The 24037-nt window shown below is 41.7% G+C and overlaps 2 protein-coding genes across 3 annotated transcripts; both read right to left on the bottom strand.

The window, feature by feature from the left end:
- LOC119174664 (torsin-2A) lies at nucleotides 1-2604 on the bottom strand. Its single transcript, XM_037425674.2, has 4 exons — nucleotides 2320-2604; nucleotides 2170-2250; nucleotides 1859-2088; nucleotides 1-1221 (listed from the first exon to the last, which is right to left on the bottom strand). Exons 1-4 carry the CDS (start codon nucleotides 2378-2380, stop codon nucleotides 412-414), a joined length of 1182 nt encoding a protein of 393 aa, XP_037281571.2. The 5' UTR covers nucleotides 2381-2604; the 3' UTR covers nucleotides 1-411.
- Nucleotides 2605-4419: 1815 nt separating this feature from the next.
- On the bottom strand, nucleotides 4420-24001 carry LOC119174665 (haloacid dehalogenase-like hydrolase domain-containing 5). 2 transcript variants are annotated; one of them, XM_037425676.2, is made up of 10 exons: nucleotides 23840-24001; nucleotides 21733-21980; nucleotides 20779-20891; nucleotides 19840-19930; nucleotides 18983-19019; nucleotides 16029-16203; nucleotides 13775-13820; nucleotides 10236-10378; nucleotides 9345-9507; nucleotides 4420-7381 (listed from the first exon to the last, which is right to left on the bottom strand). In XM_037425676.2, exons 2-10 carry the CDS (start codon nucleotides 21931-21933, stop codon nucleotides 7178-7180), a joined length of 1173 nt encoding a protein of 390 aa, XP_037281573.2. In that variant the 5' UTR covers nucleotides 21934-21980; nucleotides 23840-24001; the 3' UTR covers nucleotides 4420-7177. The 2 variants fall into 2 exon arrangements, with proteins under 2 accessions (XP_037281573.2, XP_037281572.2); XM_037425675.2 differs by lacking the exon at nucleotides 23840-24001 and adding an exon at nucleotides 22998-23706.
- Between the last annotated feature and the right edge of the window lie 36 nt (nucleotides 24002-24037).

Raw genomic sequence — 24037 nt, 5'->3', positions numbered from 1 at the left:
TTTGATGCTGAGTGTAATGAGCAATTTATTGATCAAAGGTTACATATAAAATATGTTTTTGGCATACATAAAGTGTTTGAAGAAAGAAAAAAATGGTAAATAAAGTTCAACTAGCACACAAGAAATAGTCTACATAGTAAGGATTCGCACCACACTTCCTGGTGGAATGCCTGTTGTATAATGAGATAATAAAGTAGTGCTTTAATTAGCACTGTCAATATAAGTACACCTTTGGCTTAGTGCAACCAATTTGATTTTATCACAGTCAACAATGCTCTCAATGCAATAACTTGTCCCACTACCATGTCACAAAATGCATGAATTCGTGCTTACTATTTCAGCACTTTGTTTAAAGCGCTAAATGTTCATATCAATCACTGAGAGCATAGAATTCTTGCTGAAGTCCAGCATTCAGAGATCACCCAAAGCAAGTTTGATAGGCACTTCCTTGCAGCCCGATTTTGAGAAAACGGGGTAGTCCTCCGGGTAGAAAGTAAATCCCTGCAAAAGACTATCAACACCGCCAGAGAGGGCCACTATTTTGGCTCGTGACTGGGGTGTTTGTTCAGCCAGTTGCCTTAACAGGCACTCTTTGACATGATCCTTGGTCAGGGGCAGGAAAGGCACGATTTCCGCACTTCTCAACCACGGCGGAAACATGCTGCGATATGCTTCAATCAGCTTTTCAACATCTTCCGTAGTTTCCCGCTTGCGCACGTCCTCAATTCGCTTCAAGGCGAAACCCTCCGCCACGCTGCCTCCGCCACTCAGAGATAGAACGAAAATCACTGCTTGCCCCCTCTGCACCTTTGTCTCTTCCCAAGATGAGAGGACGGCTTCTAGTTGCGTGCTAAATAAATCATCCAGTGGAATAGGCCGCACCGTATCGAGTCCCAGATCGATGTCGTCAATGACAATGACGTTTGGCCGCCATGATGACAGGGAGTACCGCAGCCAGTGCAACAAGTCGTTGCCGGTTTTGCGTGTGAGTGCTATCTTGTGCGAGGCAACAAGAGCTTCGGTATATGGGTAGTTCTTGGCAATCAGCGACGACGCATATGTTTTTCCACACCCGGAGCAGCCAACATACACGAGCACAAGCGGAACCGCTGCTGTAGATTCACTGCTACTCAAATAGCGCGTGATGGCAGTCACTGTCCGGTTTATGGCAATGTCTTGGCCAACAAGATGCTGCCGAAGTGTGAGGGCAAGTGCCTCCACCTGTAACAGAAGCGGGAAAACGTTGACAGGGCAGTTGATGCAGCTTGCTTATTGCAGATACTGCCATGGGAGAAGAAGCTTCAACGTAATCCACTCAGTGGTTGTCTCTCTCGAAGTTTCATGTGGCATGATAGTTCATCACATCAGAGATGTATATAATAAGTCACAGGTACATTGAGGAAAGAAGTCAGTAAAACGTTAGCAATCATAGACTGAAGCATATCTAAATAGGTCAGATGGAATAACAGGATAAACTGCTCTTGCATGCACTTGAGAGAGCAAAGATTTAAATATTATTTTTGTTGAGCTTAGAGGTGTGCATCACAAGTACAGGAATATGTTTTTTTTAATGGCGTACCCGGTCACAGCTCAGACTCCCAGCCAACGCGGCCACGTTACGACGTTTCGGTACGGTCTATGTTATGACACACGAAGTACCTTGCCTTAGAAAGGAAGAGGTACGCAAAGGCTGGTATAAATCAGGAGAAGGACAAATTTTCCACGCATTTACAGCACACGTCATTTCATAACCGTGTTATGTATGATACTGAACAGTGATCTCTTCGCAGCGCACCCACAGCGCGTATCTGTCGCGCGGGAACCAATCCCAATTCGCAAACGCAAGTATGTCACCTACCTGCAGCTCTTTCGTGTCGAGACAGGTGGGATTGAAGAAGAGAAAAACCAGGAAAAGGCAGCCTAGCGAGACGCAGGCTTGCAGGAACGACCATACGACGGGGACGCAGCGCGTGAAGAATTTTTTTGGAATCCTACTCCACTTGGTCTGCGAAAAACCGTTCACACAGAGCCACTGTCTGTCTTCAACTTGCGATGACGGCGTTGTTTCTCTGTGACGGTAGGCGCCCCCTGCAAGTACGAATAGTTAATACTTACTTGTGAACAACACATCTTTTTAGTTGCATATAATCACGCGATCGGCATACTCACGAAAGCATTTCTTCGTCGATAGCCTTCCCTTCAAATCATGCCCACGATAGCTCGCCGGTAAACGTTTCTTCGACACCGAGCCTGTAAATAAGCGACGGGCAGATCTTGAATTAAGACACAAGGAGCATCCATGCGACGCGATAGACTTACTTGTTGCTGCGCACTCTGGCTCATATCCTGGATACGTTATAGCCAAACGTTTCTTCCCCATTTTACTGGCAGCGTAAACCACTACCTGAACATTACCTGGATTAAAACGGATGCTCACAACTTAATGCGCAAATCACCGTTGATTCTACTTGCATGGTCTTGCTGCCAACGCATGACACCGAAGCCGAAACACCGAAACCAGAGCTGAAATTTTCCTTCCTCCGTGGCTGAAAGCGTCCGTTAACTTGCGGCTGCTTTTGCGCCTAGGCAGCTGACCCCGCTTGACCTCAAATGGCCGGAACGTTGGATGTATATGTACTTCGATTGGCTAACGGCATTTTTAGAAGGCTGCGGCGCTGTGGTCAACGTTACTAGTTGTTGGCTGTGGTCGCCACCTCGCCTGTAGCCTCGCCATCATCAGTGGTACGGTAGTTCTGGCGGTTTCGGTTTGGTTGTTGCACGACAATGGCGGCAAAGGTAACGCTGGGTAACGTGCGGTGCAAGTTGCAACTGACGCCACTTGTTACCACGCTCAGGTCGTCATCTAAATATAACCAAGTGGGTTAGGACGCGTTACCACACGGACGATAAACGTATCGCCAGTCTATATGTACCCGCGCCGCGGTACTTGTCTCTGCTGCCAAGCAGGGAATCTCGGGACCTGAATATTGTTCCTGCACGTGATAACTCAAGTCAGGTAGAACTATACCAACACACAAAATGAGAAACATAAATTAAGTGCAAACAAACCTAATGGGTCCTGTTGAAAGGGTACTCAACACTGCAACATCAATGTCGTCCTCATTTGCTTTCATATGCATTGCATAATAATGTTTGTTTTCTTCCACACATGCGCCACATGCCCAATCAGGGGGATGCGCCAAGTGCTGTGTAGTCTCCCCCAGTAGAAGCTTAAAAGTAATAATAATAAAAAAGAATTGTTGACTAGCTCAATCTGCTTCTTTCAATTAACACCAGTTTTCTTTTCTTTTTGTCGCTCACCTTTTTTTAACAATCACTGAAAATACCGATAAAAACGCTAAAGAAAAACGAGGCGCCAAGGAAACCAAAGGTGCATACCTGTTACCCATTCAAGTCCTGTCCCCAATATTTTATGTACTCAAGCAGCAGTTATTTCAGAACATCATGGCAGAGTTGTAAATTTCGAGAACATAAGTCAACATGCTTCCTTTCCTGCCTAATTTGAATATGATGCCTGACCCACGAATTACTGCATGAACTAGAGACAATTTTAAATGAACACCAGGCCTTTATTCAATCTTGTAATATGCTTCAACCCTTTCAGCTGAAACCTTCTGTTTCATCCTTTCAAGCATTGAGAGTCATTCTGGCGTGTGGGGCAATACGATTCAGTTGGATCGTCCTCGAGCACTGTCGATTTCACACATACACTGTAGCTTTAGTCCTATTTAGAGAACATTTCTAAATAGGCTAGAAGCTCAACATCAAAGCCAGACACCCAGGCTACTTTAAGGGGTATTGAACAAAATTTTTGCCACCCAGATTTTTAGCCTATTTGAAAAACTGGGTCAATGAATCGATAGGGACAACTTTCATCCCAGGTAGAAATTTCAAGGAAATGATGAATTTAATGGGTTCTTCACAAACTGCCGCGTCTAGCTGCCTCTCCGTACGGGCAAGCCAACAATACTAGCTGTCACCCGCATCTCTCGATTGGCTCAGCTCCCTCATTTTATCCGGTAGCGAGCGATAATCCCGGTTGGGTAAAGGATCAGGGCTTTTGTGGAAGGGGGTGATTGGGAAGAGGGGAACATGTGCACTCTGCATGTGCCTTGGAGTTTGCGAAGTCACGGCTCACACTTGCGTTCAGCCGGCGCGCGCTGACAATCCATCTAAAATATAGCCACCTATTCAAAAATACCCGAAATTAGCTTTCTTATTGGAACTGTCGCATCTTTCGTGTAGAATTTCGAAGCTTCATCAGTTTTTCCTGTTTTCGTTCAGTATCCTTTAAGATAATGATGTTGGCTTTTTGGTGTTGTGGTGGCTAAATACTGCTGCGTTAACTTTCAGCACATCCTACAAATATGCACAAGATGAAGGCACAAACACAACATGTAGGGCTTCAATGTCAGCAGTTTATTCATAAATAGGCATCTGATGTCATAGGGCTGACTCTCTATTAATTTAATAATTACAGTTATTCTAACAAATATACAAAAAACAGAGGAGGTTTACTCACTCACATTTATTCAGAAACATCCTATTGCTATATAGACCAAGAAATGGATATTGAAAGATGTATTATAAAAATCCGTGCCGCAACATTTTATGAAAATCATAAGTCTTTAGTGACATGCTGACAGAAACATTAGGCAGAGAGTGGGTTTAGAAGTCTACGAAAAGGCACTTCAAAACACAATAACCATTTCTAGCATGCAGTTGCTAAAGTAAATTTTGTCTTAGTTATGAAACAAGACGAGCAATGAGCATAGTCTAGCACACATCTAAAAAATATCATGTATGTATGGATGGTCTTCAAAGGTCATAAATTTTGAACATGGTAAACCAAAAAAGAAGAAGCCAGAAGTCATGAACCTTCTATGCAACAGTACATCATGCTTTGTAATAGCATGAACCGCTGAACCTCGTTATAGCAATATCTCACATGATACGAAAATGCCTTGGTTAAGTCTCAATATTCAATAGAACCCATACACATGCTTCATCACTTAAACACATCCAATTATACTTGCACTCATTATGTTGAGGTCTACTGTACTCAAAATGTGAACTATTTAAAGTAGGTAAATACCTTTTTCTGCAATAGATGGCAATATGTTTTCGTAAAAGGACAATACAGTTCAGCAGCACCTACTCGAAAAAATCAAATGAAACATCAACAAAAAGCATCAACACACACACCAAAAAGGTGGCAGCATTAAAAACTCTTTAACCAAGTGCACTCTTACAAAAATAAGCAAAAAAATAAACTATCCATTACCAAACTCAGCAAGAACAAAAATTGAGATTACAGTGTGAAACAGAACTCTGAAAAACCAGCTTCCAATTTTTACAGCAGCAAGGTACCGAAAGCAAACACGATGACGCAATGAAAGCATGTATTAGCGGCGTAATGTTACAGCAAACAATCGACATTACACACTTTAAAAAATGCACAGGAAGAGGACTGGTAAAAGAAAAGAAGCATGCAAGCCGCTCTCAATTTGCCGTAAACTGTGCGCTGTACTCACAGAGTTCATCCTACCACACAAAATTAACGTAGCGGTAAAAGCATCATGAAGTTGAGCAAGTTTGTGGACAATGGAAATGTCACGCGAGTCATCAATGCTTGTGCTTCATCTATAAAGGGCGCCGCATCAATATGAACAGTGTAGATTGTGAATGGAGCGAAAATGTGTAGTGACGCAATGAATAAGACAAAGAAGGAAGAATGTCTCAACAAACACCGCGAGATTAGTGGCAGCATCGCCTTCGTAAGAACGCCACTCTAAACAGAATAAGGACATAAAAACTTCGGCACTTGTTTCTTTCATTTATAACGACAAAAATAGAACTGCCATCGATATAAACCAAAATGAAACAACTCCGATTCTCTACACCTATGAAAACAAGCAACAAAAAAAAACATACAAAAGAGGCTAACAGTGTGGGAGACAGCAATTTCCTAGTTCGAACTGTTGGGCTGCTAATATTTATTGCACCTGGACTGTTCCACATCTGACAAGAACGGAGTGTGATTTGCAAGGGATTCATAAATAGAGGTGCAAATGCCTGGCTAGAAGGTGCCTCAGTTTGATTCACATATCATGTCAACCACGTCCCAAGTGAACAAAAACTACAAAATAAATGCGTCAACCAAAGTTCAGTACTGGGCTTTCTTGACTCAGCAGCTGCTGTTTGATATGCCGAAGCTGTGATACCTGCGACTGCCCTCAACTCTGTCGTACCACATACGCACTGACTGCACTAATACAGTTCATAAACGAGCCAATTTCCGCTGCAAACGTGTTTCTTTTCGTGTAGGAGCACAGCATTGTATGCTTAAAGAAACAAGCAAAACAGGCAGCCATCAGGCCAACGCATAACCCTCACACATAGCCCACGCAGAGCCCACACATAGCCCACACATAGACCATACATACTACACAACCAGAAACCCCTTCCATTTTCACTGTGACACAGCTATTACAATCTCTGCAGACTTATTTATGCATTGTGACTAATTTTTGGTTAAGAAAGGGTGTAGGCAGGGGTGTTTTAGTAGCAGCCAGCGAGAATTTTCGACATACAACACGGCAGCGCATAGCTGATGCAGCATCGTGTTCTGGAATGCTCATCACGTAGGACTTGTAAATGCTCATAAGCAGTGTGTGAGTCTGGCACTAAAAAGCATCCCTAATGTCGCATTGTAGTGTAAAACAGAGCATACATTTAAAAAAGCTTCCATAAAGCGAGCAAGGGGGACGCTACCAATGGAAAAGTAGTATAACTTTGAAAAGAAGGAAAAAATATGTGTCTTCATTATGCTTAAGATCTGAATAAACATTTGCACACATACTCTCAAACATCTACTATGTGTCCTAAAAGGGTGCATCAGCAAAATAATATGCACAACTAAATTAGATATTTTTTTTTTGTGGTACTTATATTGCAGCACCAATATGGGTGGCTAAAGGGCAAATATAGTTCACGTGTTAAAACATCTTATACAAAGCAAAACAGGAAGTCAATGAAAACACTACTGACAGCTAGAAAAAAAAAGAAACGACCCAGAAAAAAAAAGATCCTCAAGAAATAGTGAAGGTGTGCACAGGGAAATCCACATTACAAGTCATAGGTGTCCATACGGTCATCAAGAAAAGCCCTCCTGTTCAAAGATTAGCTCTATGGCAGAGTAGATGTTGTCGACCCGGTAGACAGGCTCCTTGAGGCCAACTTCCACCGGCAAGAAGTCGCGTGGCGTGTGCTCGCATGTGTCGTCGTGCAAGTCCTCGTTGTACACGCCTGTGTGCACCAGTACAGATGTGCAGCTCACGGCTCCACAGTTGCTCATCATCTGCAGAACACCAAAATAGTACAAGCAGTGCCGTTAAGAGACGACACCAACCTATCTCTCCACCCACCCACCCACCCTCGAGACAGCCAAAACGAGTGCAATGCATTGCAGGGAATGCACTAGCACTAATATTTAAGAGTTAGTAGGGGGTTTGAATCAGACACATACCAATGGACCTCTGTCTGCTTGTGTACTCCCATACTTCTTAAGTATTCTTTTGTATGAATGTCCGATGATTTGTATTCCCCTAATAATGCTTGTGCTGAAGCTAAATCTAAGATAAATGCAGATGTAATTACACAATGTTTACCTTCCCCCTTTCCTTCATTATTTGTCATTTTAACTTAGCTGGGGCGAAAGGCATAGCTGATATTTTCGGGGGGTTGCGACTCGTGGCTTTGACAACGGCAGAGATGTCACGAATAGCAACATTCTGGCTACTGATAGCCGTTTTCTTTTTCCATCCTGCAGTGTGTTGATGGTGTTCGATGCTGACATCTGATAAAGGTGCCTGAGATAGACAAAGGAATGACGACATAACGGGCAATGTATGCTAGTGAGTACCACTTCCCTCTTTCCTAGCACTGGACAAGTGGTTGTTGGTTCACCAGCTCTCGCTCGCGAGTAATTTGCTGTCATTTGCTTATTGCTGTCAGCAATAGCTTTACGACTGGTGTCTGTACTGTTATGTGTGCTGTTGCTTCATTCCTGATAACACGTGCAACAGCAGAAAAGAACTTGACCAAAAGCCAAAGCAGCTAGTTTGAAGGTTTCCTGCTGCCTGGAGCAGAGAACCGACGAGAGCAGCAACTTTAAACCATAGTGATTGATTGATTGAAGTTTATTGGAATGAAATAAATACAAATCGATTGTAAACACCTATGGCCCCTTCGCCAAAGGCTAGAATTTCGAAAAATGATTTCAAACCCTCTCAGACTGTTTGATTGAAATTTTACAGAAACACAAAAGCTCCTTTCAACCTGCTGCCCAGAAGCAATATGAACGACATTCTGTCCATACAAAAAGAAGTAGTGTCAAACCTCTATGCTGTAACAAAGTAGTACAACTTGCAGCGGAATGCTTCATTATGTTGTGAATTTCGTGAAGACTCCAATGGAAATATTGGCAGCGCATACTAACGGGATGCAAGGAGAAGAGAAAAACAAGTGCTTGTTTGTCCCCTCTTTTTGTGCCCCGTTAGTTTGCACTGCCAATATTTCAGTATGAATCTATAGCTACTGGCCTGCTTCTCAACCCTTCTGCAAGACTCCAATATTTCAACAATGAGATAATGTTAAACAATACGACAGATTAGCAAAACAGTCCTGCTGTTGCTCCACGCAACAGGCCTCATGCCTTGTCACTTATCCCACCTTGACCATTGGATCGATGGACCATTACATAGCTTGCTGCTAGACCACCTGCATGAATCACTTTGTTTATGTATCTTGTGAGAGCCCTTTTTACCATGCCTAAAGGCACGCAATCGAAATCAAATTGTAAGAAATAGTTAAATTAAACTATACACATGTAGTAGGTCACGTATGGCATGGCCTGCTATATTAGTGAGTTCAAACCTCATTGTAAAAAAGTTGCATCTTACACAGAACTAAGTTCGTTATACCATAAAATTCGTTACAAAGGTATACTCCCAATACTATAGTTCTACAACAGCATTTTTCATTTACTTCATTATAACCAATATTTCGTTATATCCGGGGTTCATTATACCAAGGTTTGAATGTGTTTGGTTGTCTGGTAGCAATCTACCAGCTGGTCACCATGGCATACTAATACTCTCCCAAGCATGCTTTATCACTTAGACATGCCTCAGAGTTTGTAACAGGGGATCACACACACTTCTGCATGGATCACCACACAAAATTGAATACTTGAGGTAACAGTAGGCTCAAGAAAGCGGGACATACAAATAAATGCCTTCGTTGAGGAAATCCGAGCTTACCCCAACAGTGGACTGGGAGTCCTTGGACATGGCGGAGTTCGAGCCTGGATGAGCCGAATTGGATCCAGCTGCCAGAATAGCCTTTGGAAAGTCATCTTTTCGCCGGCGCTCCAGGTAGCGGTTGTACAAGTTGGCACCATAGATGTCGGTGTTTAAGTTGTCGCTTGGCATGGGGAAAGAGCAAAACCGGCATCTTAGACAAAAACTAGTATTGGTCCCAAGGACATGCAAAGAAGTCACTGTGAACACACAGCAGCTTCAGTGATATTTAAAACATGAATCTACGTAAGATACTGCAGCTTTTATTTGATGTGTATATTTCAACACACGAACCTCTATGCAATATTACAGTTAGGGATGGTTAACCTTTTGGGACGTTCTGTACACGATTGTGCACACCACTAGTTTTTGCTAGTTGTGTCGACCAGTGACTCCGGAAGAACAAGATAAAGTGAGCTTTGGATGAATTTAAGCTCCCCCAAAATAAGTGTGCCGTCATTTAACTTCATTTTGCAGTGTACATTTGCATATGGTCACTTTGCTGCAGGGATACCACATTCAACGTGCCGCTTCCCATGAGCAATGTGAAAAGTACAATTTTTCTTTGCTGAACATCTATATAAGCAAAAACGAATTTGCATATTTTGATCTTGAGATTTGACTGAATTATTGCAAAAAAATAAGCACAGATGACTTCAAGATTAAAAAAATATTTAATTACAATTTAGTTAGAAATAATTTGATATAACACAAATAACGTATTACAACAATGTTTTGGTTGCAGTAGAATGCCATGTGTTTTGAAATAACGTGTCGATTTGACACATTTACAGACACTTCCTTATAAGTGGCATCTTAAACGGTTAAAAAGGACCAAATGAAAGCGCTCACCCAATGGCAAACAGGCGTCGCACTGGGTGAGTAATGCCAAGTCTATGGGCTTCTTCCTGAACACAGGACTCGGCGTGCAGGTATGTTATCTCGCTAGGCTTTCCAATGAGTGCTGTGTAGATCATGTCCCTACCAGTTACCTTCTGCAAGAGGAATTGTTTCAGGAAAAGTTAAGTGCACAAGCAAAACAACACTGCAGCAAATTTTCTGAAACAACACATCATCGCATACATTAACACAGACATAATTTACAAACTATTTTGTGACAATTATAATCCCTTCAACAAGAAATAATCCACTAGACAAAAGCGAACCATGAATCACTTCCTGTGCTTCAAACCACTGACGGCCGCTGGCAATAACCAGCAATAGTCGAACAGGTTTATTGGTTAACAAGTTGGTCCTTGTGAAACCATAGTTTCGCCAGCCCACAGAAACTATCGGGAAAAGTTGAGACCAGCCCCGTGTGCGAGCCTGCACCAAATTATGGCTCAACACACGAGATTGGCAGATTTAGAACTCTGGAAGGCGTGTGGACATGACCGGCAGCTTAATATAGAGCAGTGCAGAAGAATGGCCTCTTCTAGCAATATCAAATAATTCCAGCCATGCGCCAGTGAACATGTACAATGACTGTAACAGATCAGCTAATACTTTGCCACTTTAAGAAGGTTGCTTTTCTTGTACCTTGCCATTAATCTTATTAATCGGTATGTTCCAATACTCACCGTAGACGGCTAAACAGACAGCTAAGTGAACGGCAGCCATCTAAAGCGCCATCCCAATTTTCACGTCGCCGGCAAAATAGACAGCTTTCAGAAGACGGCATCGTAGACAAAAACGATGCAGGCTTCTTTGCTGTCTAAACAAGATGGCGGCTCAGCGAATTGCTTGGATAGGTCGGATATCGCCGGAATGGTCGTCTGCACATAAGCAGACTCTTCTCCAAACGCTCAATGTGAGTAACTATCAATCTTTTTTTTTTAGATTTTAACACTAAGATAAAGAAAAATAACAAACGTAGTTGTTTATTTTAGCTTTCTCTTCTGGATGAGAGGTGGCGTCTCGTCGCCTAGACGCCACCCAGATGCATTTTATTTCACGGACAACATGGACTCGATGCCGTCTTCTAAGCTGTCAGCATAGACTGTTTACGATACTGTCTAGAATTGAAACGCAGCCAATATAATACATATTTACATTGCTTGCAAACACTGTTTTAAAGTGATCTGGAAAATTCATTCTGTAGCTATTACATTTTATTTCCTAGTTTTACACACAGTTTTCTGCTCCATCAATCATTGCATTGTCTTTGGCTTCGGGACTCTTAGCAAAACTTTAGCACAACATTGAAAATTTTCACAATGAAAACTACCAGCAAATCACTATAGCCTTCAAGTCCATGTTCATAAAGGGACTCGGCCAGTGAAATATATAGCATAGCCATTTGGCAATAGTTATCATACCTGAATGCTAATTAAGATATGTTGAGGTATGCTATTTCACAACTCATTGGCTTGTACTATACCTTATACCATTTTTTTAGTAGAGAAAATTTCTCTAGAGAATGACTAACAAATGATTAATCAACTATAACTACAAAAAAATGGTGTACAGTTTTATGGGCAAACATGACCGATAGTGCAAATACTGCATTGCTAAAGAATAAACTTGTTTATCTCTATTGTGCTAATTTTTTTATAAACCAGATTTTCCTTATTGCTTTCTCTCAATATGCGAGGGTTCATTGTCACTGTAAATATAAATGGACCAGTTATTTTTCTATATTTTACCACAATTTGTCACAAATAATCAAACCTACAACGTCATATACAGGAGTAGGATAAAAATGAATGACTACAGGGGTCATTTTTCTTACAAAAATTGCTATTTTGTTTGTTATTTGAAAGATGCTATTTGGGGGCCATTTTTCCTTGTGCCAGATATAGTAGTTAAAGAGTTAGGTTAGAGAAATCGCTTCAACTGAAAAGTTGAGAGTGAAAAATTCTGCCACTCAGAGACAGATAAAAGAAGTCATCTTTGTATTTCATATATCTGTTATAATGAAATTGTGGGACGTTAAACCTCATATATTATTATCAAAAGTTAGTCGACTTCATTGTGTTGCAGCACTCCGAAAAGGTATTAAATTGTAGTCCGAGCAAGAATAGCACAGTCACTGGATTCTAAAGTGCAATTTTTTTCCTGCAAACAATACTTTAGACAGCATGCAGGTTATATTCAACCAAGATATTATAATGAATATATCATGTTCTTTGGAATTAGGGCTTATCGAAATAGTATGAATACAATTAACTGCCAGATAAAAAAACAAAAAAGGTTAAGTTTATTTATCCATTATTCATGCCAAATTACTGAAACCATTTGTCGCTTTCACACAACAGTTCCAAGGGTAGGTATCGCTCTTGTGCCATGTCGAATTGATAAAATATTTTGCTAAAAAAAAAAAGCCTTCGACACGGCTCATCTTGCTATGAAAATACATGACCTAAACTGGACGGCAATCAAAACCTTAAAATTACTGAACACAATATACTATTAAAAATAAGAACGCACTAAGAATAGAGCAGGTTAGGATGAAATCATGAAAGTCGAGAGGTACTGTATGCTAGCTTATTGGTTTTTAGAGATCTTATGACCCTTTTCTTCAACTATTGTGAAAATACCTGTGTTTTACAAGCAAGCAGTGTCAGCTGATGTCTTACATCCATTCGCCTCTAGCATCAATGTCTTTTATAGAAGGGTTTGACTATACTACATTTGCTAAAGTGAAAAATCTTATTGAAATAGTAAAGAGCAAAGTGCCATCACAAAAATTTGGGTTTTTTTTTTTAATACTTCTTGCCACAGGTAGTGTCAATGCATATACTTACACAAATAGGAAAGAAAAAAGAAACACAAGCCAAATGGCAGGATGTTGTGCTTTTGAAAAGAAAAAAAGTTTATTCAATAAAACGTACAGAGGTAGTGGGCTGTCAGGACAGCTGGCACTCAAATGAGTGTGAAGTGCAGACATAGTGCAGACATGTTTAGCAGCTTGTCTTTTAGACTTGCTTGCAGATAACACCGACCCAATATCAAAGCTATATTGTATTATTTGTCATCTATTTTCACAATACTGTAGCTTTTGGTCAAACATCAACATTGCATAAAAGTTACGATGTGCAGCGGCATGTCATCAATTTGGACTTAAGGAAAATGGCAGCGACGAAAAAAATCCGTCGAGAGTGTCCATATAATTACTATTGCAATAAAAACGAAGTTTTTTTACCACTAAACAAGTGTTTTGGTTTAGCTCAGTTTTCAGTTTCCGTTTTGTTTAATTTGCACGTTTTTTGAAGTTTCGTACTGAACTTGCATATAACGAAATCTTTTTTATAACAAATTTTTCTGGGAATCGGTCAATTTTGTTATATCCAGGGTTAACTGTATAAGAATGCGAGGTTGGCAACAAGCAGCTGTTTATTGGGTGTGATTTCTAATGTGTGTATATTAAGAAAGATATGAGACAACATTACCTTGTACAAATTCTCCAAACAGACTAGAAAGGCACCATGACCAAACCTAGGCGAAAGAAAAAAAAAAAGATTAACTTATTTGACATTGCGAGTACACAGGCACATGATGTCCGGGTGCACAAGAACATTTCCTGAAAGAGCGCCTTGAATAGGAAGTAGCAATGATGTTTTTGGCTTGCGATCATATCTTGCCACCTCACAGTTAAAGCATTGAAAATCATTTTAGAAAAATGACCATTATAGTTCCGCAAACAATCCACTATAGCACTTGTTCCAATGAAACAATTTTGGTTTTGGCATCCAGGAGGTACATCCTGCATGAGGCCATGAAATGCCGTCTTGTTTCGTTCAGGCAATGGCTACGGCTGCTATATGCAGATATGGCCAGAAGAAATGCACATGCTCTTGCTTATTCCTTCTATGAGCAACACCAAAACAGCTAGTGTTACTTAGAGACAATGGAAAACTTTTCTCGTTGCAAATTAACAATACTTCACGTAAAAATACACAGGCTTCTAGCATTCACTGGAATCAAATATGCAATCCTCAAGTTGGGTCGATCTGAAAATTATTAGACCACTTTAATAAGAAAACACGTTTTTCCTGCTACATATTACAGTCAATAACATACATAGGAGGAAAGGAGTGTCTGGTGACCCGCAGCAGCTTTGCAAGAAGGGCTGCAAAGACATGCGCGAGTGTCTCCACTTTGACTTTTTTTTTTTTTCAGCAAGAGCACGCAATCAGGTTATTGGTTCAGAGATTCGGTTAAAAGACAATGCTTGCTGAACGTGGCAACAGAATCAAAAATAGAAAGAAAAAAGAAAGAAGGCACGACAAACTGGAAAAAGCCGAGGACAGCTTTCTCCTGTGGAGCTTATCTACCGGGTCCAAAAGACGACTGATAAGCTTAACGTGGCCTGGCGTTTAAGGACCCGGCCAGAACACGTCTGCTGCGCTTCCGGTCTAAATGCCCTCCCGGCCTAAATTTTCATCCTGTATTTTTCTGCACCGTTTGCACAAAATGTAGTGCTCTGCATATAGCATAGCTTGTTTGAGTCTATCCATGGATCCAAAGTTGTTCCATTTCAGATGATTCCTTTTTTTTTTTTTTAAGTAGACTTACATTTAATTAGACATTTCTGAGTACGCTTCCCACTTTATTGTGTCCTGTTCTTCAGGCAAACAGCTAATTTTCCCCACTGCAGAAAGAAAACTTGCTTTTCATCTTATTGCTTTACATTTCACTTTTTTTTAATTTTTTGTTGTGACCAGCTGCTGTTCTTTACCATTATGTACTGAGACAACTTAAACTATAGCAGTCTCTTCCATTATGGCTGCTTGCATCTGGGATTTCCTATCACTGAAGACGATTACGAGACAAGTGTAGTTTTAGCAATGTTGTACTACACTGAATCAACTAGTCCTGAGATATTACCAAAGCAGCGTTAAAATTCAAAAAGTAGACAACGTGAGTATGGCTGCTTCAGCATGCCAGAAGAGCCAATTGAGCACCTGCATCCTAGCTTAGAAGCATCCGTGATCCCATCGATCCCAATATTTTTAAATTTAGGTGGCACATCATGAACAAACACTTTTCAATAATAAAAGTGAGAAATTCTGTGCCACAATGTGCTTTCACAGTATGCATTGTATTTGGCATCAAACAGGTGCACGAAATCAAACTTAATTCATTCTACAGCAAGCTAATAAAACGAGTAAGTTAATCCTCGGCATAATACGTCTGCATGAAGGTACAGGGCAAGCATAATATTATTCAGCACTTGGCACAGTGAAGCAGACACCACGACTAGCTGGTCTGTTTCCAATATCAGTGAAACTTTTACACCGTTGAAGCCCATGCTATATGAACTGGCATGTAACCCAATGCAATGGCCGATTTCTCCTCTACAACAGTTGTCATCACCAAAACTACTTTTCTTGTGGACAGCCGATTATAACTGTCAATTTTATTCTAGTTGCATTTTTCTAGTGACAGATTGCCTGTGTATATAGTCTTTTGCTTTAGCGTGAACTTCTCCCATGCTTGAACCAGAATTCCTACCTTTCGTTTGTCAAAATGCTACATTCCCAAGAAACACAGTATACTACCATAATTTTTGCCAAATTTTGCAACATTATACTTCACCTCCATTACACAGGTATAAAGTCTACCCTTTTTTTAGTACCTTGAGAGCAAAACAATTCAAACAAAAGAAAGTGAAAGAAAAGCACAACTGTCAGACATGCCCACCTTGGAAGACATGCCTCAGCCATCCATTGCAGGTCCATGTTGCAAGCCAAGACGGGCAGGTGGGGGTAAGGAATGGAAGGAGCAGCCTGGCATGGAAGGCCGTTTGTCATGAGCACATCTATTATCAGCTGCAGGCTTGTCTCCCACCTCACTGGCTCACCAAACAACACCACGGCTGAAAACAATGGTGGAATAACAGGTCACATGTCCACCTTGAAAACTTGTGCTATAACAGGTTCCTGTTATCAAAGTGAAATACATACTACAAACAAGAAAATATCTGAATGCCTGCTTGCCCAAGCTGAAACAAGAGACAAAGAAACAAGCAGCCTCCACGGAGTTATCAAACTTTTAGTTTGCCCAGATATACGTTACTTCTCAGAAAATATTTGTTACCAAAGATGATGTGCGAGTAGCCATAGAGTTTTCTAAAATTAACTACAGTCGATCCCGGATATATCGAACTTGAAGGGGATCGTGAAATAGTTCGATATATCGAGAATTCGGACTACCAAATATGCATATTTAGGGCCTAAATTGAAAAATTTCAGGCCTCAGACATCATTACAAGAGCTAACATAACGATTCGCTCAAAAACAAGGTGCGAACTGCAGGTTACCGCATTTTATTTAGTCCGTAAACTTCTCTTGCTTCTTGCACGCCATCAAGTTCCAGTCATCCTTAATATTGATACATAACAGCCGCTAAACACGGCTGCATGAAAGAGGAGGACGTATCAATATCATTGAAGCTTTCCAAATAAGCGAACTTAGCTCTTTCGGCCACAACGTTGATTGAATGCAAGCTTTGCAGGGCGGCAAAAGCTTGGTTAGCGGTGGAAGCGAAGGCATTGGCACATTCGTAACCGCACCGATACAACTCCGCAACACTGGCAACAGCAGCCAAAATCTTGGCATCTTTGCAGTCAGAAACATTGTCATCTGTACCTATAAAGTCGCTACTGTTCGAGATGGTGCCCGAAAACGCTGCTAAGTTGCAGAATTCACTGAGACATTGTGCGCCATTGTCAGTGGTCATGACACACCCGGAGTCATCACCTGGCCCACAAGGATTGTTTGCGAGTGTTTTACTTGACGTTGCTCCAAGCACCAGTCATAATTTTTATCGATACGTGCGGATTAACGTTCAGTTCAACTCCCGAATAACTTTTATCAGAAATTAAGGAGAGAAGGCCACAAGGTGCAAAAGACGCAACGCCGAGTTCTTCGAAGTTCTCACTGTCGACATGCTGGTCGTATCGATGTCACTGTGGCTTTGTAGCTGGCAACCGATGCTTTTAGCGGCTTTGATGCAAAATGATAAAACGAACGTAACCTCCGAGACACGCGTTCTGAAACCGAAAACACTGAAAAAATACGCGACAAGGTTGCACATCTCGAAGGCCACGCTTTTCAGGCTCGCATGCCATTGTGGGCTAACAAACAAACAAGGAAAAGGGAACCACATGCGAACATTGCACTGAGGTCACCGAGTCACTTCACATTCTCTTTCAGTGCCCTCGGCAATCGGTCTTTTGGAAAAACCCATTGCCCGCACGCTAAGACCTGCAGATCGCGCAACAAACCAGATCAGCGCGATAAAATGCTACTGCTTTTTCGTCGCCTGCGTGCACAAAAAAATCAGAACTCGTTAGAACGTGGCTTAAATTGATCAATATTTGTGAAGAAAAATGCACTTTCTGGGCTTAGGCGCAGCCCAGCGTTCAATATAGCGGATGTCCCGCTGTGCGGGAGTTTATTATAGGGATGCACCGGTCCCATGCTTTTGCATGAAAAATTCAAGATGATTTTTGAACTGTTCGATATAGCCAACAATTCTATGTATCTGAGTTTGATATATCCAGGATCGACTGTAGAGGGGACTCTGGCGCTGCGATCGTTCAGCAAACATGGGAATGACGGGTAGTAAATGCATTTGCCTAGTCTTCGTGCTTGAGGGCTTTCAACGCAGTTGTGGCTTCGTTTATTGCAGTGTGCCGGTTTTGTCTCGAACAAAAGAACAGACTTTTTTGAACTTCGTGACCCAATTAGAATTGGTGATTAAGGTGGTAAAGTTGAGATCAAGATCGCCATCTAAAAGATTAAGGTGGGCAAGCGTAACTGATAAACTATTACTGATTGTTGTTTCGTGACAAAGCAGCTTCAAGCCATGCAAAGCCAAAATAAGCATAAAGTATGAAGATCAGACTGCATGTACTACCCATCATTCCCATGCTCGCTGAAGTGCCATGCGTTGCAGCTCTTATAGACACTAACCCCAGAGTTCCCTCTAGTGTATTTATTGAAAACTCTACGAGAGTGGCCGTTCTGGTGCTGCCATCATGTTGCAAAGAGTTCAAATAAAAATGAAAATAATACTGCCGCAGTGAGCCACCATATTCTGCTTTGCTTCTACGGTAAAGTTCTGGTAAAGCACCAAAATACAGTTATCATTTGACGAGAACGTTTGCATCACACAGAAACGTACAGTATGTGTCGCAGGATGTTACTACCAGCATTTTATATCACCAGCCACATCACTAATCATTTGGTGTTTTGTGAATGTAATACTGCACTATATCATAATATTTTTTACATTATGACTACATATCATTGTAAAGATAGCTTCTAACTAAACAGGGTGGTTTACACAAGCAGTCCACCAAATGGCTTAATGAGATACATAATTAAAAGGAGCTGGAGTCATCCATTATTCGTTCTGCTTAAAAATGCTTTACTTGGCAGGTTTGGATAATGTGTGATCCTTCTGGGATTGTGTAACTTTCACCAGAATGTTGTTCAACAACCATTTTTGTATTCTGTCTCACTTCAACTCCAGCTGCCATGTATAATAAGGCCAGTGGACTCGAGATTAGGAACAGAATGTCATAGTCATGCATTAGCGTGGCCAGTGAAAACAAATGAATGTATATGTGCAAGATAAACCATGCTTACCTTCAACCCTTGGAAAGTATCGTTCATAGGGGGAAGGCTGCAAGATGATAAAAACAAGTGCACGGTACATTGAAGATGCGCAGAGTAGTTTATTTTAACATGGACAATTAAATATTGAATACAGATTACAGGTTATGTCTTTTGGTTTAGATTTATATGCTGGCAAAACGTACTTTTTCCATGACCTCTAATCAGTCATTGCTAACCTTGAAATGTGGATACAACCTGAACCAAGTCCATCCGATTTGATACGGTCATACTTATTGTTTGTTTTAATGTAAATGTCCAGTTATTAAAAACATTTAGTTTGTACTGATGCACTAGGATAGCTTTTCTAGAGGTAACAGTGTTGTATAAAACAAGGTTCTCACTTAAAAGCCCACAGAAGCTTACAAGTTATTAATGAATATCTAATCCTTAAACTTCACAAGGTATTTTCCAATTATGACCGCAGTTACAGACATGTTTGGTTTGACATCCGCAATGGCTTCAGGCCACAGCAATGAAGTGCACCCCCCCACAACAATAATAATATTAATAATAATAATAATAATATAATAATAATGGTTTTTGAAGATCTTGCATGTACAAGTTTATAAAAAAGATGGTTACCTATTTTAACCAGATAACAAAGTGCGGCTATGAGAGCTGTTAAGTTTGCAACTATTTCGTGGAGCCATCATCTTGCTTAGATAACACACCTTAATTTCTACTTTAATGCTTTGTCGAAATTGAAACAAAATTTACGATGGGCACAGTCTGCTCAGGCTTCATTTAGCCACCAATATTAAGTGTTAGAACAAAACTATAAAAGACCCCGTTAACGGCACAACATTATGACAAGATCCGCTGTTCACCTCGGTTTGTCTTCGTTTGTGGTCAACAGCGTCCAAGAGTGGAAAATGAGATCGCAAATGATCGATCGTAGAGACCTTTGTAAAACCTAGCCTGGAAAGGAGGCAAACAATACGACAGTCAATAGTATAACAAAAAAATTAAAAGCTGAAGATCTCACATGTGTATGCGGGCTTGTGTGCGGCAGAAATAGGCATTGGCACAGTTCTTGGAGTTATCAGGACATTTATCCGACAACGAAATAAATGAGACATCGAGAACAAGCTTCTCTATGGTACTCTTCCCGAGTTAGGTTACATTCACAACATCTTGCTAACCATATTTTTGGGGCGATACATAAGCCCGTGAAGCAAAAAACACAAATTTGCAACAGAAAATGAGCTTATGTTGCAGTATTGCTGTTCCCAATGCTAGCCAAACAAGTCATGGGTAAGGATGTACAGGTATACTTCATTGAGGCAAAGTTGTATGCTTACATGAAATTACTTTCACTAAAAACAGATTTGTGGAACACAGATAATGACAAACATATTCAGATATGTTCATAAGTGTGCGCAGAGTTCACTTTCAGGGCGTGCAATGGATTATCGCAGCCCCCTCCTATCAAGTAAATGTCCCCTCGTCCCCCACCTCTTCCCGGTATTATTAGTTTTAGTAGCCTATATATACACACCCACATACAAATGCACACACAAACATACATAAAGTATAGTTGAACTGCCCTGGAAAAAAATTTTTGGCTACTCCTCTGATGACCAATGACTGATCTATACACATGTGTACAGGGAGTCAAGGCAAACTAAGAAAGTGGAGAAAGGTCTTTCATTAGCAAGTGAGAATGAAGTCCAGCCTCCTCATTCAAATAATTGTAACCTAAACTTAATTTCTCCTCGTGTTTGCACACAGGGCAGCAGAAGAGTGCATAATGTAAAGAAGCTTACCCATGTGCAATGTCCACAATGGGACCTTGTCCAGAGATCAAGCAGTGCTTGTCGTGAAACTGCTGAAACATGCGCAGTGGACTGTGAGACATCACCACCTGCTGTTCTGTGATCTGCAAAGAAATCATCCAACATTCAACACCAACATCTTTTGATGAAAATCTGCTTGGCAGGGTGAAACACATTACGCATTGTCAAGTACACAAGGTGACACATTTGGAGCGAGAACTTTTCAGGCTATGTTGGTAAGTTCTGATAATTCAGCCTATTCTTCAGAGATGATTACCAATGTCCTCTTTTGGTTTTTTCACTGCTTTTATGAAAAGGAGGTGTCTGGAGAAGCTAACACACATGCAAACATTACAAGCCTCTGCTTTTCGCACTGCTTTTGCTTCCTTTGTTTGTGCGATTGTCCGAAGCTGGTAAAACTCGGAGAGGCAGAAAAATCAATGTTCGGATGACCGAAGCAACTAATCGGCTCTGCAAATAATGAAACAGTCCCACTCATGTTATCTGCCACGCTCCCGTTGGCAGGATCACCATGTCTCTGTATACTGCATTCTACACTACATGTCTCTATATACTGCATTGCATTGGTGCATACCTTTTGAGATGCAAATTCAGCTGTCTTCTAGCATTGTACTGAGTATTGAATGTTTGCACTAAAGGGTTTACATCAATCACTAAATTGATTAAAATGATTACAAAATGACGTGTTCATTGAAGTACTGACTGGACATTTTAATATTCTGCACTTGCACAAAAGTATTCTGTGAAATTTCCTATAAATTTTGTCCTCTTATGTAAAAACACTGTTAATAGAACTAATAGATGCTTATATATCCACATGCAAGCAAGCGCATCTGTGTTCTCTGTATCTAAATGATTCTTACATGTCTCTGTACACAAGATAGAACACTATATGCAAGCAGTCAACAGATATGGGTGCCTCACATGGACTCCAAGCCATTTTGAAAGTTGATCGGCTTTGTCTTGTCGCCGAGAGTTGCCGGCATTTGTAACGAATATGGTTGGCACTCGGAATCTGCCTTTGGTGTCCACCAGTTTCTGGAATGCCTTGACGGCGTGCGAGATCACTTTCCGGCCTCGGACGATGACCCCGTCAATGTCGAGGAGCAGACCAAAGTGAGCCATAGTGCCTGTCTATTTCTTGGAAGCAATAGTGCATAAGGTTTCATAGGCTGCAAGGTAAAAAAATTAAGGATGTGAGAGGGCTTGTTGGTGGTAAGACACTGTAAAACTTGAAGCACACAAGGCATGAATAAAGAAAGTGACAACAGGACGATGCTCTTACTTCCAACAGATTGGTTATCGAACAAGGGTGAAACAGACGTGTTGACCAGTTGTGCGCAGGTGCTGCTGATTGATTGATATGTGGGGTTTAACGTCCCAAAACCACCATATGATTGAGAGATGCCGTAGTGGAGGGCTCTGGAAATTTCGACCATCTGGGGCTCTTTAACCTTCACCCAAATCTGAGCACACGGGCCTACAGCATTTCTGCCTCAATCGGAAATGCAGCCACAACAGCCCGGATTCGGTGCTGCGACCTGCGGGTCAGCAGCCGAGTATTTTAGCCACTAGACCATCGTCGCAGGGTGAGCATGAGCCGAGAGTCCTTGATGAACCAACAAAGCAAAATCAGCTAGAACAATACTAAGAAGGTGGGTGCAGATGGTTTCAAGCATTGTCCCATCGTCACTGTCTTTGTTCGAGTTTTTCTTTCGTGCACTACAAAGTTCGCCCCAGGAAAGGCTGTCTAGTGAGCATATCAACACAGCAAACAGATGTGAAACTACCCAGACGTCCAGGTTTTACAACATACTGGAATCAGATTAATTCATTTTTTGTGTGTCTACAATGTGAGGCAGTTGTAGTGGAGACTGCGGTTCCTTTTAGTGTTCAGCTAATTCATACCACGCAAATGTTTTCGAATTTCACCTTTATAGAAATGCAGCCACCGTGGCCAGGAGTCGAACCCTGCTCCTTCAGCTTAGCAGCGTTGCACGTCAGCACTAAGCCACCACGGCGGTTTACACCTAGTTTGCATGTACAATTCTGAATTGTATTAGCAATACTACCGGCATGTGTGTTGGAAGAGGCAGGCATGCTACATGATTTCAATATATTACTATCAAACTGACAATTTGAAATGTCAAGCGACCGTAGAAAAGCTAGTTAAATAGGCAAGTGCATACGTGTGTGCTCTTGATAACGCTGCAGGCGCTTTAACATACAATAAAAGATAGAACGAAGTTCACAAGTAATCAGCGAACGGCGGCACTCGAAAGAGCACCGCAAACGACCTTGCAGGCAAAGAGGTTGCCGGCAAGCAAACGACGGCGATCGAATTAAAGCAGTCGCTGCGTTCGTTCATCCACAGCGAGTGAGCTGCTTGGAATGTGTAGCGAAATCGACACGTCATAAATTACTGTGAGATCACGGTTCGCGCCGAGCTGCCGAGAAAAAACGCAGCGGGAGCATTGCTAAACAGCTGTATCTCGATTACGCAATCAGCTCTCGCCCGATGCTGGCAGCGGACTCCTTGCTCAAGGTTGAGAGATGCTTGCGCCAATTTAGCGTCGTTACGGGCTTTACGTCTACACATACAGTTAAGCAAACACAGGAAATGCGACGCGGCTTTGCGGTTCGTGTCAACAAGACAGCGTTTCTCGAGCATAGCGAGACAGCGAAATGGCAAATGAGCTGTCCAGCAGACGCGGCATATCAGCTGATTCAATCGGCAGAGAAAGGAGCGCTTCGGATGAGGACCGAAAAGTCAGCGTAGCGCACCGTGACAAGCTGTATCTGTTCAGCGAAACACGCTGGAGACTCGATAGGTGATATTCGATATCATTACGTGTTTACGCGAAGTTTAATACCATCAGATCGCACATTTTCGGAAAGCGGCCTGTCTGACCGAACCAGAGAGGAGGAGGAAACCACGGGAAAAGCCCCTTTTATCCGCTTTGCCCCCCCCCCCCCCCCCCCAAGGCGGCAGTTCACTGAGGACGACTGAACAATAGAGGCAGCGTCTTGCCTTTTCCTGTGAGATTCCAGGGTCACTTTGAGTCCTTGACGAAGCATCAGACTCGCGCTCCTGGACTCCGTAGTGCTGTTACTAGGTTACACAAATCGGCTTGCACTACCTGCCATGGCGACTGAGGAGTTCTCGCACCGATCCAAAGGAGAGGTGTGTGCGCCGACAGCCAATCAGGTGCTCCGGTTTCATTGACGT

Source organism: Rhipicephalus microplus, chromosome 5, assembly GCF_043290135.1.
Source record: "Rhipicephalus microplus isolate Deutch F79 chromosome 5, USDA_Rmic, whole genome shotgun sequence".
Classification (NCBI taxonomy): Eukaryota; Metazoa; Arthropoda; class Arachnida; order Ixodida; family Ixodidae; genus Rhipicephalus; species Rhipicephalus microplus.
This window is presented reverse-complemented; position numbering and strand designations above follow the sequence as displayed.